Source organism: Gopherus evgoodei, chromosome 6 (assembly GCF_007399415.2).
Source record: "Gopherus evgoodei ecotype Sinaloan lineage chromosome 6, rGopEvg1_v1.p, whole genome shotgun sequence".
NCBI lineage: Eukaryota > Metazoa > Chordata > Testudines > Testudinidae > Gopherus > Gopherus evgoodei.
The window spans coordinates 40,034,698-40,053,697 of NC_044327.1; the positions used below are offsets into that span (position 1 = coordinate 40,034,698).

The window sequence follows — 19,000 nt, forward strand, 5'->3', positions numbered from 1 at the left end:
ATTAAGTAGTATTACATGAGGCAATAAAAACACTAAGTATTATTACATGGCACCAATAACTAAAACTGTAATATTTTTCCATTACTTTGTGACAAGAACTCTGTGGGATATGGTGGTGTTTAAAATTGGAAACTGTTGAAAATATATTTTTTCAGATTCTTCTTACATTACTACATTTCTTCCAAATGCAATGTAAATGTTACATTGGGAAACTTGTGATGATAATAGGCCAGATTTTGTGCCCTCCTACTGTGTGCTGAATAGAGCTTGATTTTCATGACAATTGAAGATTGTTCTTGGAACAACTCCGATGATAAAGTTTTCTTGATATCAAATAGAAAAGGAACAGAGAGTACAGAAAGCAAGGCACAGTAAGTGAAGGTTTAATGTCTTGGCCTCTATAGTACTTCCAGTAACAACAGTCCTGTAAAAGTCAGAGGAATATTGCAATACTCATTTTGGGGCAGACTAATGTTCCAGTTGGTAAAGTATCCTGTCTCCAACAGCAGCCAATGCCCAATGTTTCAGGGAAGACACAAACACATCATATTGCACTTAATAGTGCAATAGGGAAAGAAAAATTTCTCCTGACTACAACTAATGATAAGCTTATTCCCTGAAACATCTGAATTGCTATAGTTCATAATTTTGCCTGAGCTAACCTAACTGTATGTTCCTATTCATGTTGAGTGGGGTTTTCAAAAGCATCTAAGGATATGTCTACACTACAGTGTTACCCTAAGGTTTGAACTCACTCTCAAGCCTAATCCCCCTCCCATCTACACACACATTGTACAAACCCAGGGTTTAGACCCCGGGTCACAGGACCCCACGGGGTGGAGGTGCTGAGCCTGAGTCAAGATGGAATCTAGAGTTCAAGCCCTAATGCTTTGCAGTATAGACATACTCCACTGGACTTATGCTGTAGGAATCCATCAAAAGTATTCCAGAATCCCACAGGCTTCCTTTGTCCTCTGGAAAGTCAAATTTTTCCACACTGTGCAGTAACTCCTCACTTAAAGTCGTCTTGTTTAACATTGTTTCGTTGTTACATTGCTGATCAATTAGGTAACATGCTCATTTAAAGTTGTGCAATGCTCCCTTCTAACATCGTTTGGCAGCCGCCTGCTTTGTCTACTGCTTGCAGAAAGAGCAGCCCATTTCAGCTAGTCGATGGGATCTTGGAACCAGGGTGGACCAGTAGCCCCCCCGTCATCTCTCCCTATCAGCTGCCCGCTCCCCTAAATTCCCTGTGCAGCAGCTGCCCAGCAGGCTAGCAATTGCAGCTGTCCGTCCTCCCACTGCCATGTGCTGCTGCTGCCCTCTGCCTTGGAGCTGCTCCCAGAGACTCCTGCTTGCTGGGGGGGGGAGGGGAGAAAGCGGGGGGGTAATGTCAGGGTGTCCCCCACCCTCCCTGCTCCCTGCTTACCCCATCATCCAGAGAGCAGGGGGGATACATGACAGGGCTCATGATGGAGGGTGCTTGCGGCAGCAGCTGCTGCAGTCTCAGCAAGCTGATGTAATTAACAAGGCAGTATACTTAAAGGGGAAATGCACCTTTCTCTCACTCACACACACACACACACACGGTGTGTGTCTCTGTCTCAGTCTGCGATGCTGTCTCCCCTCCCTCCCTTCCTGCTGCCTTGTAGAGTGCGAGAATTAACCCTTAAAGGCTCAGCCAATTGCTAGTTCATCATTTAGCAGTAAGGCATTCCCTGGGATATATCCCACCCTCTGACTCCTCCATCTCAACCAAACTTCACAATCATCATCACTGTGTACCAGTATTAAATTGTTTGTTTAAAACTTATACTCTGTGCGTGTGTGTATAATATAGATATAGATAGATATTCTTTTGTCTGGTGAAAAAAATTCCGTGGAACCTAACCCCTTCATTTACATAATTCTTATGGGGAAATTGGATTTGCTTAACATCATTTTGCTTAAAGTCGCATTTTTCAGGAACATAACTACAACCTTAAGTGAGGAATTACTGTACCAAGAACAAAAGGCTAAAGCTGCCAAACTTTGGAAAGGCTCTAGGAAGTCTGGGAGATTGGTGGTTGGACTCAGGCCCCCATAATGCAGTGCAGATATTGGATCCCCAGGTTGGGACCCAGAGTTCAACAATTCATAACCTGAGGTTACAAATGAGTATAGACAGTCAAATTGTACATTAACAAACCTGCTGTCTGCTAACTCATATTCTACTAACCCTGGGCTCACATTACAGTGTAGACATACTCTTAGTGACTTTGGATCACCAATCCCACTGGCTTTCAATGAGACTGGTGTTCCCAAGTCACTTAGTTGCTTTTGAAAATCCCACTTGTAAATATCTGACCCATTTTTAAAAATGTGCAAAGATATTTACTTTAGAAATATTCTGGTGTCTGTCCAGCTGCATTAGCCCACTGTAGAACAGATGACAAACTTCTTTTTCAGCACTGCTTCTGCCCTGCTGAAGGTTTTTGTTACCATTGTCAAGGGGAGATTGGAGAGAGTGCTAGTAAAACCAATGAGGAGTGTCACAAAGCTGTTTACCACAAATTATCCTCCTTAATGGTGCTGCTTAAGGGTTCCGTGTTAATTATTTGAACTAGTCTGAACTTCAAATTCTTAGATCAGCAGTTAAACATCACTGGTACTAGTAGGTTACTATCTCATGGAACTTATTGTCCTGAGAGATTTCTGCTGCTGACTCTTTTTAATAATCATTGTCATCTCCCATGAGAAATTGATATTCAGCTCATTACTAACTACTGTTCCTGATTTTAGGAGTCCCAATTTCACTTCATTAATGGTGAGCTGGGTTTTAAATTCTAATAGCATTTATGCTGTAGGTTTCTAAATGAGCAGTGTCAGCCTTTTAAAAAGCACTGATCAAGAGAATAGAGTGCTATTGCATTGTGTAATTTACACAATATAAAACAGCAAAGAAAATAGCTTTCTCTGGTGTGAATTTATGGACTATTTTCTTTATTACTACTCATATTATAGGAGCAGCTACAGTATTGATAGTTTATGGTCTCATAATGTGATAATGTTAAAGTATCTCCATAAGAGTCCCACAGATAGAGCTGCTGTTCTCTTTTGAATCAGTGGCATTTGTAGAAACTTTCCAATGCAATATCTTGTGAAAAATTCCCCACAATGTCACAGGTTGACATCAGGAATAGTTAATGCATACTGTAGTTTATACTGATGATTTATTATTTCTGTCACTACCAAAAGGTATGATATATACCTCCCAAGATATGATTTCTGCCCCAAGACGTTTACAAATGAAAGCCTAGATCCAGCAACTTTAAAACATAAGTAGCACTGTGAAATCAACAGGACTACATGTGCTTAAAGTATCTCACTGGGCCAGGGCCTAAATTAGAAACAGTGCAGAGCGGATGGGGGAGGGAAGACAGGGCAGGTCTGTGGTAAATGTAGCCTGGGCACTGAGGTCAAAAGGACCCCAATGAAAGTTTGGAGCTTGGTCTTTCAACGTTTTGATGAGCACTCTGACTCCGATGAAGCGAAGTACTTACACTTCGAAGTGAAGTTTGGACACTTATGCAGTCATCCAAACATTCTGATCTCTGTCTTGTCCGCCTCGCTTCTCTTTGTCTAAGTCTTTTCCCTTTCTCCTCTCAGCCAAATTAAATCCCTCTTTAAATCCCCAAATCATCTTACTCCTCTTCCGATTCTCAAACCTCACTCTTTAACCTCTAACAGACTCTCATTCGCCAGCTGTTTTTCTGACACTGGCCCCCTGTTCTCCATAGACCCTCACCTTGGTTGGTATCACACTGAAAAGATCTCTCCATGTTTCACATTGTCTGTTTCACTCTGAGTAGCTCCTCTGGTCAAATCTTATATGCAATAGAGACCCTTGGTCATAGTAACCTCAGAATGTAGTGCTTACTTCGTCTGTGGGAGGCCTCTGGATACTATAACACTTTGAGAAATTTCAGGTATCACCCAACCTTCCAGAGATTACCAGATCCTAGTGGAGTTTAGTAAATTTGGAAGGTCTATCTGGGACAAGAATAGTGTGTGTGTCTGTGTGTGGAGAGAGAGAAACTCATCCAAACTTTTAAAAATCAAAATAAAAAGTTTAGAGTTGGGTTAAGGTTTGGGCTCATTCTTATTTATTTCTCAAAACTAGTCACCCATCCGAAATGTATGATTGCTTTCTTTGTGAAATATTCAAATGTAAAATGATGATTTATAAAGTTCTCCTTCTGCCTTAATGCCAGACCATTGCAATCGTGCTTTGATCCTCAAAATTGTAGTCACCCAAGTCAAATATGTCATTGACTTTTAACTAATACAAGCATACCGCAGCTGTCCCTGTGTTTGAAATTCAAGCATTTAGGTTTATGCAATGATAAATTTGTGAGAGTTGAGCAAGAAACAGTTGCAAAACCTAGGTTCCTTGGATAAATGCCATTGTTGATTAATTGTAATATATTTACATTTTGTGTGGATTCTTAGCTGTTGCCCAACAAACATTCTCGTTTCATTCTTTAGAGATTAACAATATCTCTTGTGTGGTCAGTTTCCAGTTCAGTACACTGTTTCTTTTGAAGGATTTGTTTTCCTGAGTTCAACTTTCAGAATCACACTTTCACAAGCTGCCTTTCTGAAAATAAAATACAATTAAAAAAAGAGCCTGTCAGGGCTTGTGCCAGTTAAATCCGGGGGATTTGTTTTTCTTTTGGCGTCAGATTAGATGTTCAAATCAAGCAGTGTTTTTGGGCTGCGGATGAATGTCTATAGAACTCTTAATGAGGCTAATCCCACAGCAGCACATTCCAAGTAGCTAATGGGCGCAAGTTCATTGCTTACTTTAACATCTCTTGGGTCAGAATGGAGTGTATGCCTTGCTTAGTGGGCAGTCATGAGTGTGTTAGCAGAATGACCGGCAGCAGTGAAATGTGGACAACATAATATGCTCTGGGACTGCCTTAGGCACCACCTAAATTTGATGCTCAGGTAAAAATATATATATACTTTATCTATTATATAGACACGCATCAGCCTTTGATCTTTTTGTTGTTGTTGTTAGTTTTGGGTTTTTGTTTTTTTTTTTACTTTTTAGAAGAAAATAATATTGAGTCCAGGGAACTAAACTAAAAGCAAACTAAGTCTGAGGATAAAGGATAAAAGATAATTTATTAATTAAACCTATTGAATTAATTTTTGGTTTGCTAATTAGCAGTGAGAGACCGTGTATGTGGTATAATGAAAAGCAAAGACAAGCTGTATCATTTGCTATTTTATTAATTCATATAGCACATCATAATTCATGTAAAGTTTAGACTGTTCATATCTGACTTGCATAACAATATTAAAGTTAAATTTCCTGAGTAACTTATCTCTGCCTTTGACTCTACAGTGAAGACCATGTTGCAAGTAATTTTATTATCCTTTTCATTTCTGCAAATTATCTGTCTCAGGAAGTTCTTGGTTCAGTGCAATACAACTGGATGCTTTCTTTTTGGGGTGGATTATGAAAAGATAAACCATAATATTTGGTATTGTGCCTGTGGCAGACAGGGTAATAGATCTTTTAAGACCTAAAAAGTAGAAAGCATTCTTCTGCTAGAGTGAAGACAAGATTTTATTTTAATTTGCTTTTTTAACAGTTTTCCAAACATTCTTTGTGGTTTTTTTTAAATGTAAAACAGGCGTAGAAACTCAAGGGCATATTATTATATTTAACATATCTTCTTTTTCTTTTGCCTTCAAAATCTCAATTGGAGTTATGAATAGGCAAATAAAATATTGTAATTGCTAATACATAAAATTGGCCTACTATTTAAACCTTTCTGAAATATGTGCTTGCTCATTTATTAAAAAAAATATATATATTGTTTTATGAAGTCTCTTTTGTTCATTTTCTATTTGATTTTGTTGTTTAGATAGTTCAGGAACTGAATGTATCTTTAAAGAAGGTACTTTAGGGATATTTTAAATTAGTGAATTCTTCAAAGTCTGATGTAAATTGTTTTTGTGGATTTATATGAAAAAGACAAAGTTCTAGGGAACCCTGCCATGTTACTGAGAGAGAATTTTGTGGGGGTATTTTGTATTAGGAAATTATTTAGGAAGTCATCCAGAAATGTGGCATGTAACAGCTATTTTATGCTTTCCAGAAAGAGTATAGATGTGTCAGGCACTTACTTAAATGTTAAAATAAATAAGTAAACTTAGCATGACTGAATTTCCCTTATTTTGAGAAATGTTAACATGTATAACAAAAGTGATTCATAAATATGCTTCTACTTATATTGACAAACCCTTTTCTAAGGCAATAGTAGAAAGTGATACCTGAATAATAACTGTGGCTTTGTAATTGTAATGTTTTAGTAAAACAAAACAATATCATGCCCCAAAATTTTGAAGTTTCTCTCTTCATTGTCCCAACTTGTATATGCCTTGGATTTCAATGACTACAAGTATTCACTGTAGGTAAACATTCAACTGAAGTTTTTAAAAAAAGTTTACATTAAAACCCATTAAAAGCCTGGTTGGCTAATAAGAAGATGGCTCATTACACATGAAAACTCAATTAAGCTGAAAATTGGCCAATTTAATATTTACTAACAGAATAGTATGGCATACAAAAATATGGTTCTTATGCATTTTATGTACTTATTTTGATTGTGTTTCAGAGCCTTTCAAGTATCTACTGAAATTCATAACTAGGGTGACTAGATGTCCCGATTTAATAGGGACAGTCCCAATATTTGGGCCTTTTTCTTATATAGATGCCTATTACCTCCCACCCCCGTCCTAGTTTTTCGCACTTGTTCTCTGGTCACCCTATTCAGAACACAGAAAGAGAATAATGTCTGTTTTAAAATTACACTTTTCTTGGACTTCCAGGATCTTTACAAAATAGTTTTTCTCTGTATATTTAATATGCGCACCTTGCCCTAGAGCTCCATATCATAGCAACCCTTGTTCCACCCAGGGGGAAAGGAGTGTCTGCCATAGCTCCATCTGGAGTTCCTTAAATCCTCTCTGAGTCCTGGCTAGTGGTAGTCACTTCGGATGCCTTCTACTCTTTATGATGCCTCCTTCCATAATGTAAAATCCTGACTTTTTTTAAACTGTAATCTGGTAGATTTGGTTTCAAACTAAAAATAACAAGAGTAAAATGTGTAATTCCCGCAGCTAAATAGTCAGTGATTAAGAACAAGGAATCAGTTCCTAGTGAAAAATGCAGAGAACAGTTTTTATTCACTGTGCAGTAATAGATTTGAGGTGCTTTTACACCACTGCAGAGATGTAACATTGTTTTTCAAGTCTGCACATGTGAAAATTCATGTAGTCTGAAGGATTTTCTCTGATTAAACTGATTTGCGCACACCTGAGAAACATGGGCCTCAGGGATCAAAATAAGTTGCAGATATTTTGTGTTGCAAGACAGTTGACAGGAAGTGGAATATCAAGCAGTGATGACTTCTCTCATCTTATCTTGTCACGCTTCATTTCCTAGAGGCAGATTTTCTTTTTTTTTTTCCACTCTTTTATATAGTCATCACATTGCTTAAATTTGTCTGAAATTCAATTCATGTTCCTTAAACATCATCCTCTTGGTATAGTATGTTTCATAAGTCATTGCTCTCTTTCACCTGTTTGTGATTAGTATTAATATCCCTGTTTCTGTTGTGTAACTGTAAAAATATTATTTTATTCTTTGCATATGCTTTATAAGATTTACCTTTAGTTTTCCTTCAGTCAACTGAATATTAAATGGAAATAATTAAGTTCTATCTACAGGAATCCATTGGGTAATTTACCAGGACACTCACTCACTTGATCCATCAAGAACTACCTAGATAATTAAAAGGAGTTCAAAAACTCTGAAGATAGATTTCTCTTCTGTTCAAAAAATAAACGAACCACCACACCTCTTCATTCTTATCTGGGAATAAGATCATACTGAGAGAAAATCTTTTACATTACTGAGTTCCTTCGTGACTATAAGCTCAGACAATTTAATTTAAATTGATGGAGCTACATCAATTTACACCAAATAAGGATCTGTCCTTTTATATTTCAAGCTTCCCTTGTTTCACATGTATCATTTCCTGATTTGTATGTGCTCTTTTCTCCAAGACACTTTAAGTGACATTATGGTATGCTGTTTAACCACAATTTCTACAATATGTTGCAGTGGATAAATAGTGGATTGCCATTAATTTATATTTCAGTGAGTTTTTTATTTTCAAAAAATGTACTATACCTCAAACATAGCCGCATTAGTTTAAGTATCCAAGTACTTAAAAAAACTGTTTATGAATTGAGGACAGGTTGCTTTCTTGCCACCTAGAAAACATTGATCAATTATTTGTTTTAATTTGTTTTGCTTTAATGATTGCTGTCATTTCAATGTAGGCGCAAATATAAAATGTATCTGGCCAATAAACATGAAAATATTATAAATTAACATATATTGAACTTTTTATTGCTATGGTCTTGACAAGCACCCAAATTCTGATGGAAAATGTTTACTGATACAGCATGTTTGCATGGTCAATAATTAAAGATTTTCTCCATATTTGAGTTATCTCTTCATTTATGCTTGAAATTGTATTTAATGAACAAATAAAGATTATGGGATTTTTCCCTCTCTTTTTCAGGCTCAGAAATCATGGATAGAGAGAGCATTTTACAAGAGAGAATGTGTTCATATCATACCCAGCACCAAAGACCCCCATAGGTAATTGTATTGCTATATGCTACATATTGTATTGTATTGCTACATACTATGAAAATGAAACTATATAATTACAAAAAAATGACTGCATAGATATTTTTCTTCCATATCTCTGAGTATGCTGGACAAAGATTGGTTTATATTTTGGAACCCTCAGAGAGATGGATTTCCATGAGTCATGGCGCCAATACTTTATACACTCCAGAAGATGTCAATTGAAAAACAAAACCTAAATGTATATCAGTGTTTCATTTCTAACTTGTTCATTTTCTTGGTGATGTATTCCAGTCCCTTGAATATTTGTACTCTATATTAGAGACAGAGCGGCTAGTATTGTAAGGGACTGATAGATATGAGCTTCATGCATGACTAAAATATGTTGATGTCAGGGCCAGCTCCAGGCACCAGCTCAGCAAGCAGGTGCTTGGGGTGGCCAAGGGGAAGGGGCAGCAAGTTGGGCTCTTTGGCGACGAGTCCCTCGGTCCCTCTCAGAGGGAAGGACCTGCTGCCGAATTGCCACTGAAGAAGAAAGCGGCGCGGTGGAGCTGCCGCCGGTCGCAGCCCCCCCCCCCCCCCGCCGCTTGGGGTGGCAAAAACCCTGGTTGATGTCCATGTGAAAACGTTTTATTTTGCTTAATGTAGTCTGTGGGAACGCATAGAATGTATTCGGGGGCAGGGGGAATCTTTGCTTTTTTTTTTATTTAGAACAAATCACTTTTTTATTTAGTTTTAAATAAAAACAAGACTTAACAAAGGAGAATTACAAGTCAAAAAAAAAGTCATATCTGTATTGTAATGGTATCTTTCCTAGACATTTCAATGTATTTGCTACAAGACAAGACTTCTGGCAGCTCTATAAAATCACTTCAGCCTGAAAGTGATTTTCTAAGACTTTGCATAGCATACAAGAAGTGTCTTTAAATATAGCCTGTTGCATTTTTAGGCTAATAAATGCAACTAATTTTTCCTTACTGCTGTAGGTGTTGCTGTGGGCGTCTAATAGGTCAACATGTTGGACTCACTCCAAGTATCTCCATTATTCAGAATGAGAAAAATGAAAGCAGACTCACTCGAAATGACAACCAGTCAGAGAAGTGGTCCATCAGCAAGCACACTCAGCTCAGCCCAACTGATGCCTTTGGGACCATTGAGTTTCAAGGAGGGGGTCACTCCAATAAAGCCATGGTAATCAAACCCTTTCTTAGAATACTAAATAATGCTACTAACCACAAAAGGCATTCATAAAGTATCTTTCTTCTTACTTAATTTGTTGCTGTAAAACGGTTTGTTTTCTAGGTTTCATGGGTCATGGAAGGAAGAAGATAGTTGGACTATAACATAAAATCAACTGCAAAGGCTACAGGAAAGGGGCTACTGGGTACGATGATAGAGGCACTGTCATTGAGTCATTAAAGTAAGGGATAGGATGTCTGGACTATTTGGATTAGGTTCCTGACATTGACATACTGAGTGATTAAGGGCAAGTCAGTTAATATTTCAGGGAAAGTTATATTATATGCTATGTGATTTCTTCCAATTCACACCAAAGTTCTATGGATGTTTTTCACGGGGAGATAAATAGTGAAGTAGACCAATGTCCCGTGATAACAATGTTGTGTTTTCAGCAGTGTTGTTCAGGTTGGAAGTGGGGATACATCTAATTCTTTATCCTGTGCTTGGCTGTATCTTCCAGAAATTATGTGTATATCCTCTGGCAGTACCTATTCTGCCAGTGCAACACCAGCTATTCAGGTGTGCTTCCAGGTACATTAGTAAATGTCTTAAATTCCTAGTTCCCTTTGTCCACCCTTCTAGTATCTCCTAGAGTTGTACTATAACTAGGGCTGTCGATTAATCGCAGTTAACGCGTGATTAACTCAAAAAAATTAATCGTGATTAATTGCAGTTTTAATTGCACTATTAAACAATAGAATACCAATTGAAATTTATTAAATATTTAGGATGTTTTTCTACATTTTCGTATATATTTATTCTGTGTTGTAATTTAAATGAAACAATATATTATTTTTATTTGAAATATTTGCACTGTAAAAATGATAAAAGAAATGGTATTTTTCAGTTCATCTCACACAAGTACTGTCGTGCAATCTTTGTCGTGAAAGTGCAACTTACAAATGTACATTTTTTATTACCTAACTGCACTCAAAAACAAACAAACAGTGTAAAACTTCAGCATCTACAAGTCTCCTCAGTCCTACTTCTTGTTCAGCCAATCATTAAGACAAACAAGTTTGTTTACAATTACAGGTGATGATGATGCCCTCTTCTTCTTTATAATGTCACCAGAAAGTGAAAACAGGCATTTGCATGGCACTTCTGTAGCTGGTATTGCAAGATATTTATGTGCCAGATATGCTAAACATTGATATGCTCCTTCATGCTTCGGCAGCCATTCCAGAGGACGTGCTTCCATTCTGATGATGCCCTTTAAAAAAAAATTGTTAATTAAATTTGGACTGAATTCCTTGGGAGATAATTGTATGTCCCCTGCTTGGTTTTATCTGCATTCTGCCATATATTTCATGTTATAGCAGTCTCAGATGATGACCGAGCACACGTTCGAAACAACGAAAGTTATTAAAAACATTTTCACTGCAGATTTGACAAAACACAAAGAAGGTACCAATGTGAGATTTCTAAAGATAGATACAGCATTCGACCCAAGGTTTAAGAATCTGAAGAGCCTTCCAAGGTTTGAGAGAGATGGGATGTGGAGCATGTTTTCAGAAGTCTTAAAAGAACAACACTCCAGTGCGGAAACTACAGAACCATACCCACCAAAAAAGAAAATCAACCTTCTGCTGGTGGCATCTGACTCAGATAATGAAAATGAACATCCGTCACTCTGCACTGCTTTCTATTGTCATCGAGCAGAACCCATAATCAGCGTGGACGCTGATTATGAAGTATGGTTGAAGCTTGAAGGGACATATGAATCTTTAGCGCATCTGGCACACAGATGTCTTGCAATGCCAGCTACAACGGTGCCATGAGATCACCTGTTCTCACTTTCAGGTGACATAAACAAGAAGTGGGCAACATTATCTCCTGCAAATGTAAACAAACCTGTTTGGCCGAACAAGAGGCAGGACTGAGTGGACTTGTAGGCTCTAAAGTTTTACATTTTCATTTTTGAATGCAGTTTTTTGAATACATAATTCTACATTTGTTCAAGTTCAACTTTCATGATAGAGATTGCACTACAGTACTTGTATTAGATGAATTGAAAAATATTTATTTTGTTTTTTACAGTGCAAATACTTGTAATAAAAAATATAAAGTGATCACTGTACACTTTGTATTCTGTGTTTATAATTGAAATCAATATATTTGAAAATGCGGAAAACATTCAAAAATTTTATACAATATTAACAGTGTGATTAATTGATAAATTTTTTTAATCACTTGACAGCCCTAACTGTAACTTCTTCATTCTCTATTAATTCTTGCTTCCTCCTCTTTTTCCCTTTCTTTGACAAACATCCCCCATACTTCCTGGCTAATTCATAACATTGTTAGAATCCTGGTAAATCGCAGTCTGTCACTGTCTGGCATGTTTGGTAAACTTTAAATATATTTTATTTCTCTTACATATTGGACAGCATGCCTGTCAGAGTCAGTAAATTAACATGTAGGAGGATTTCAAAGGATTGGAGGGTTTGAAAGTCAGGGGTAGTTAGGTATGTAACTGCAATTTGTGCCTTTGAAAATCTCCACCTGTATCTGTTTCTGAGGTAGTAATTCTGAAATATCAGAACACAGTGTCACCCATGTTGAGTAAATATAGAAGCAGATAGAAAATTACAGTGTTTCCCTGTGGGTCTAATGAACCTCTAATACCCATTCAGTGGCACCTGAAAATTGATAAAGTGAATCAACTCATATTCACTCTAACAGAAAAGAATGTACAAATATGTCTAGTTTAGTAAAATGAAATAAGATTTGTCTAAAGGGAATAAATCAAGCCACCCATTTCACAGTGCTGTATATCACATTCAGTGGAAGCAGGATGCTTCTCACCAAACCGGTGCAATTCAAGCACTCTAAAATGTGGCAAGGAACAGAAAATTATACTCATCAGTTGTAAAGTAGAAAGATTATTTCCAAGGAAATATAATGGGAAGGGGGAAGTTACATCCACTCAGGGCCAACTTTAGGAAGTGCAGGGCCCAACTGGAACATTTTGGGCGAGGCCCCAGCGGGGATGACTAAAAAAAAAACATGTAAAAGGGGGGTGCGGGGCTGGCTGGAGACAGGGGCTGGCTGTGGGCAGGGCAGGGGGGGCAGGAGGTGCAGCAGGGGCTGGCTGCAGGCAGGGGGTGTGGGTACAGGGGGTATAGCCAACCCTGTACAGTAAGTGCCACCAGGGTAGCAGAAGCATCCTGGGGCTCGGAGGCTATTTAAAGGGCTTGAGGCTCCCCTGCTTGTACTGCCACAGCCCTTTAAACACCCATGGGAGCCCTGGGGAAGTGGTGGGGTTCCTGCAGCTATTTAAAGGACCGGAGAGGCAGAGGCAGCTGGAGCCCTGGCCCTTTAAATAGCTCCCAGAGTCCCCTGGGGAAGTGGTGGGGCTCCCATGGCTATTCAAAGAGCTGGGGCAGTACAAACAACGGAAGCCCCAGACTTTTTAAATAGCCCCCAGAGCCCTGCCCCAGGGTTCCAGCAGCGGGGCTCTGGTGGCAATTTAAAGGGCCTGGAGCTCCAGCCCCTGCTGGGAGCCCCAGACCCTTTAAATTCCCCCCTGGGGAAGCCGGGCCACCCCAGTGTGGTGCACCGGCTCTTGCCGGTATGCCGTACTGGGGCTTGGGAGTGGGGCCCTCTTAGGTGCGGGGCCCAATTCAGGGGAATCAGGTGGATCGGCCTAAAGCTGGCCCTGCATCCACATCTCCTGTTCTCCAATCATGCTTAGTGAGGGGCTAACATTAACTGTTCATACGGTGCTTGTTTACATTTTATGTAAATTTCTGAATGTTTTGAGAGCTTCCTCCCTCAGACTCCCCAAATAGCTACTGACTCTGTTTGGTCATTCTCTGTAACTATCTGGCAGGTATCACTGTTTCTCTGCTTTTAAATTTGGTGCCACTCTGTTTTACCATAGAATAAATGCACTAGAATAAATAAAGTGTTTTTGGAACCTCTCACTCCTTTCTGATGAGAGATATTAAGCCTGAGGGAGAGGGAAAGGATTTTTATGTAATCAGAAGTTCCTAGGGGACACCATTCACTATGGGATAGATCTCAACGGAAGCTTGAAAGCAAGGCTAAATTTGAAAGTCAGTATTGGAGCCCAGCATCCTGCTACGACATCCCAAAAGAATAGAAGGATAGTTGGGATGAATTATGGAGGGGGTCACTAGAAGAAAAAATCGAATCTGTTAGTCAGTTAGTTTTCATTTCAGACAATGGGTGATTTTTATATTGATTTAACCGGTTCAACCACCTCTATGCATGACTGCTGCTCCATCAAGAGAAATCTTACCGTATTGGACTGGAATACTAAAAAAGAGAACACAGAGATGATTTTCATATATAGAATTCTAAGGGATACAGTATATGATATTTCTACACTATGTGGGCCAAATTCTGCCCTGAACTGTAGATGTGCAAGTGCCACTGAAGTCTATTATCACATTTTAATAAACTCTAGAGCACCAATGCTATAGCATCTAATGGTAACTTTTGACTTAATATATTTATGGAAAACCAGTACATGTTGTTATGAGTAATAGTATCTGTGACATGCTGGTGTTCTATTATAAAACTGCTGTTGGAGGAACTCTAGACTTATTTTAACAGTACTAGAGAATAGGAAGAACCAGGGAGACATTTGCATCCTGCCAACCGTTCAAAGGCATTAAATCACATTGGAAGAGAGAGAAGAAAACAAGTTCTGAATGGATGAAAAGCTTTCATAAAGCCGCCAGACATTCAGATGGGAAAAATGCCTTCAAACCATAGCCATTCACTAGAAATCTCTGAATAGCTGAGCTTCTTACACACTATTGCAGATAAAAGAATACAAAGCTCAACATGCATATGACCACAGTAAGGTAAGGACACCTATGAAAGCAGGTCTGCAGAACTGTAATGGTGACCGCTTTTTTTTATGATAAACTAAAGAGGTAATGAGAGAAGTGTCTCCCTTAAAGGCCACTCTTACAGTGCCTGACAGTCCTAGCACTGTGTGCAGAGTGTAGTGTGAGAGCTGGCTAAGTACATAAGCTTAGCTGTGGTGGTTCTAATAATGAAAAGAATGAAACCTGTACAGTACCTAAATGTGCATCTGAATTTATCTTCTACACGGCTTTCCTTTTGCCAGACAACCAAAGGTGCAGCATTCTGAAAAGACTGAGATGGCTGATTATTTTTTCAGACAAACCAGATGGCCATTTTTGCCAGCAATTAAGTGAGGAAAAATGAGCAGCCTCCAGAACCTTGAGAAATAAGACCTAGATAAAGAGACAAATGTATATCAAGCCTTGGGGCCTTGCATGTTTTCAGGAGACTTAACACTTACCCTCACATTAAATGCAATATATAAGTGTAGCATAAAGTTACTCCAGTTAATTTCCTAAGTATAGGTAAAATCTACTGTATCTCATTTACCACTGTATGGTAATTCTTTCTTTGCATATGCTGAGTTTTAATGGCAACCATTGTAGATAAGTATTCTGCCCACTTTAAAAATGGATAAAACTGCAAAACAGCAAGGTTAAGTGAGCTGCCGAAGATCACACCAATAGTCAGTGAAAGAATTTGGAATAAAGCTCCGAAGATTTGAGCCCTAGTATCCCACTGTACCTTGTAGAACATGCTCTGAAGCCTAAGAATTGATGGTATTCAGCAAGATAAAACAGAACTGTGTAACATCATCCAGATCTGTGGTAATCACAAAACTATAAAACTTGAAGGATTAAGAGTTGTGAGGATGACAGGTATTTTATTCACTGAAAGACAAATGAAAATATAAGCCTCCACCACCCACAGGTTATCCATGGGACAGATACGGGGAAAACTGGATCTCTGTTTATATTTAAATAAAAGGGTTTCAAGCATCTGATAAATAATAATGTAACTGTTTTCCCTTTTGTAAGTATACTATTTTCAGTTGAAATACAGTTAAGTCACCATTAATACAAAGTGACAGGGAATGTACAAGTACTTAGCAAGTGGTCAGGTATAGTGTTATAGAAATCTATCAGTGATCAATATTCAACAATTCTGCTACTGAGTAAATGAGTTTACTAGTGAATATCATTATATCCCTTTTTAAATTGTAGTGAAAATCAAGAACAAAGCTACAATAAGACCATAATAGCAACCAAAAAATCAATACAGAACAGTAACAGAGGAGAACATAATAGACTGAACATCCTCAACAAAATTGGGCCATACCATTCCTTTTAATGGTTCAAACTTCATTTTTCCTCCAGAAGGTAAAACAAAAATTCCCAAAAGACATTAATTTTGCTAATATCATCCTGTTTGTGAAAAACTAAACTCCACAGGGCTAGTAAATTGACTTCACTGGGTGTGTCCCAACATAACTGAGAACATTATTTGGCCTCATTCTCATTGTAAGAATTTCTGCCATATTTGTACAAATAATTAAATGTGATGCCAAGACTGTTCTCAGTTTTCTTTTTAAAAAGTTGGGGTTTTTTTAGGGTAGACATATTGAATCACGTTCTGAGAATTTGTCAGAGTTGTTGTAGCCATGCTGGTCCCGGGATATTAGCGAGGCATGGTGAGTGAGGTAATATCTTTTATTGGACCAACTTCTGTTGGTGAGAGAGACAAGCTTACACAGACCTGAAGAAGAGCTTTGTGTAAGCTCAAAAATTTCTCTCTCTCACTAATGGAAGTTGGTCCAATAAAAGATAGTACTTTACCCACCTTGTCCTTCTGAGAATTTGAGAGACATGCCATAAGAAATGATCAGCGAAAGCCTGTGTAGTGGTATTCTATCCCATATTTCATCAATGTTCTGTATTTGCCTACAGCATTACTAATTCAGAGTATCTACTTTCTGTTCACATCTCTGGCATATATGCGATGGTAATACATTTTTAGTAACATTTGAAGTAGTTTTCCAGTGCCTATTGTGGAATTAAATTTACCATTCTCTGAATCATTTGGATAAATTAACTCTCTTATGGCAGAGTATGTTTGAGATTAGATTACAGTGGTTGTTGAGACCAATTAATAAAGTGGTATTTCTTGTAACAATTGAGTGTCCTATAATACTACACCCATGATTCTAGATCTGAAATTAGTCAAAAATTTCTTTGCTTTTATAAAATGGTTAATCCTGTTAATACTCAGCCAAATACATTACAAAATTTCACCCTTTAAATATATATGCAATATTTGTGGTGTGGCCAGTATTAGCACAGGTAGACAGAAAATAACAGGTTTTGCAAGTTTAAGCAAAACCTTCTTTATAAACATTTCCTTGAACTCAATATTTAAGTTAAGGAATATCTTTAGAGTTTCAGGTTTAATTTCCATGTGTGTTTTCCCTCTTACAATCAAAATAAAACACACATGCACACATTAAAAAAAAGAAGAGACTCTATTAATAATTAATTATTTTTATTGTAATTAAGCACAATGTGCTCAGCACTGTACCAGACATAAAAATACAGACAATTTTACCCACAAAGAGCTTACCGTCTAGCCATAACAGACACACTAGACAAGATATACTGGAAAGCCCAGAAGAGGAAATAAGTAGAATTTTGTTTTAATAAAATGAAATTGTATATAAACCTACAACAACAAATCAAAACTCAAAATTTGCAGTGAGCACAGCTCACTGGGATATAGTTACCCAGCCTCCATGTATTAATTGGCACCAACCTTCTGCTGTTTTATCAAATTCTTTATATATCTTTTAAATTGTTTATTACCAAAGGCCTCTGGGCACTAAATACAAATCTTCCCATACCCAAAAACTAGCTACATGGCTCAATCAATAAATTGCTGTGTGTTTTCAAAATGTTTGAGGTTTTATTTGCCAAGGACTGCCAGTTTGCCACGGTCCTCTGCCCACATGTTCTGCTCCTGAAAAAGACCTCTCTCACAAAAAGGAGCAGTAAAGGGCTGGGAAAGAGGCTGAGCCATGCTAACTTCCATCATCTTTTGAAAGAGGTCAAGGGCTATCAGAAGAATGGAGACAAGAAAATTAAAAGTCAATGTTATCAACAGATCTCCTCCTGGGTGGAGAGAGACCATCCAACAGGTGTGTTAGCTAGATTTGAGAGATGCAGTAAAAGGCACCTGTTTGAAAAGCTTGAGATTCCCTCTTTAATGAATGAGGTACCTGGTTTACTAAGTAAGTCATTTTGAATTTAGGTGGGTTCCTACTGAATTATAAAACAGTACATGGTATGTCGTCAGGTTTTATATCAACCCCAAGAAGACATGCATGCAAAACGTTGCTTGAATGTCAGTTACCAATTAAACTTCAAAATATGAAAAATGAATTGACTGAACAGAGATTTTGGGGGTCTAGTCCTTGGTAGACCAGGTGGGAACAATCATGCATTGCTGCACTGTGCATTGAATTTAAAGGACCAAATTAAACTGCTGTCTTGAATTTATCCTCTTCTTTTTAACACACATAATTCTGGAACTCCTTTCATTAACTGGGACATTTGAATCCTATGCAGATTTCTAATTAACTCTGCTTTGCGGAACTAAAGTTGCTTTGGTCATGGTTATACAAGGTTGGATGAATGATGGCTGCTTGAAAGGTTCACATTGAATTAAATATATTAGTTCTATTTTTAATAACTTCCTGCTATTCCAAAGTGTTCAAATGATACTTCTAACGTGCTTATTGAGTGGCTAGCATATGTTTGCAACTGCAGAAGACAGAAAGTTTATTACTGTGGAAAAGGCTTAGTGTCCCTTACATTGTTCTTTCATGTTGAAATACATCATTGTGGCTATGAGGCAAGTAAAAGGATTTGATAGATACAGCTTCTCATATGTAGCTTCAGTGTGTTGTATTTTATTAGTGTGTCTTGGAAATCAGCCACACCTAAAAATGTGTTTTAGGTTTTAAAAAATATAGGAGACTTGACAAAACTGCACAGAAAAGATCTTAAAAAGCCATTAGTGCAGGGAGAGAGAAACAAGGCGGGATAATCTATAATCCTTTGACATTAAACCATGAAAAAGACAATGGGTTTTATTTTTTGACATAGCAAATCATTAATATTCAAAATACAGTTCCAGCATTTG

The 19,000-nt window shown here is 37.8% G+C and overlaps 1 protein-coding gene across 1 annotated transcript in view; it reads left to right on the plus strand.

The window, feature by feature from the left end:
• Positions 1 to 19,000, plus strand: part of TRPM3 (transient receptor potential cation channel subfamily M member 3) — a 602,605-nt gene that overhangs the window by 403,906 nt on the left and 179,699 nt on the right. The window contains 2 exon segments of the mRNA XM_030566807.1: positions 8,652 to 8,731; positions 9,709 to 9,913. Of these exon segments, the coding sequence (XP_030422667.1) occupies positions 8,652 to 8,731; positions 9,709 to 9,913 (285 nt within the window).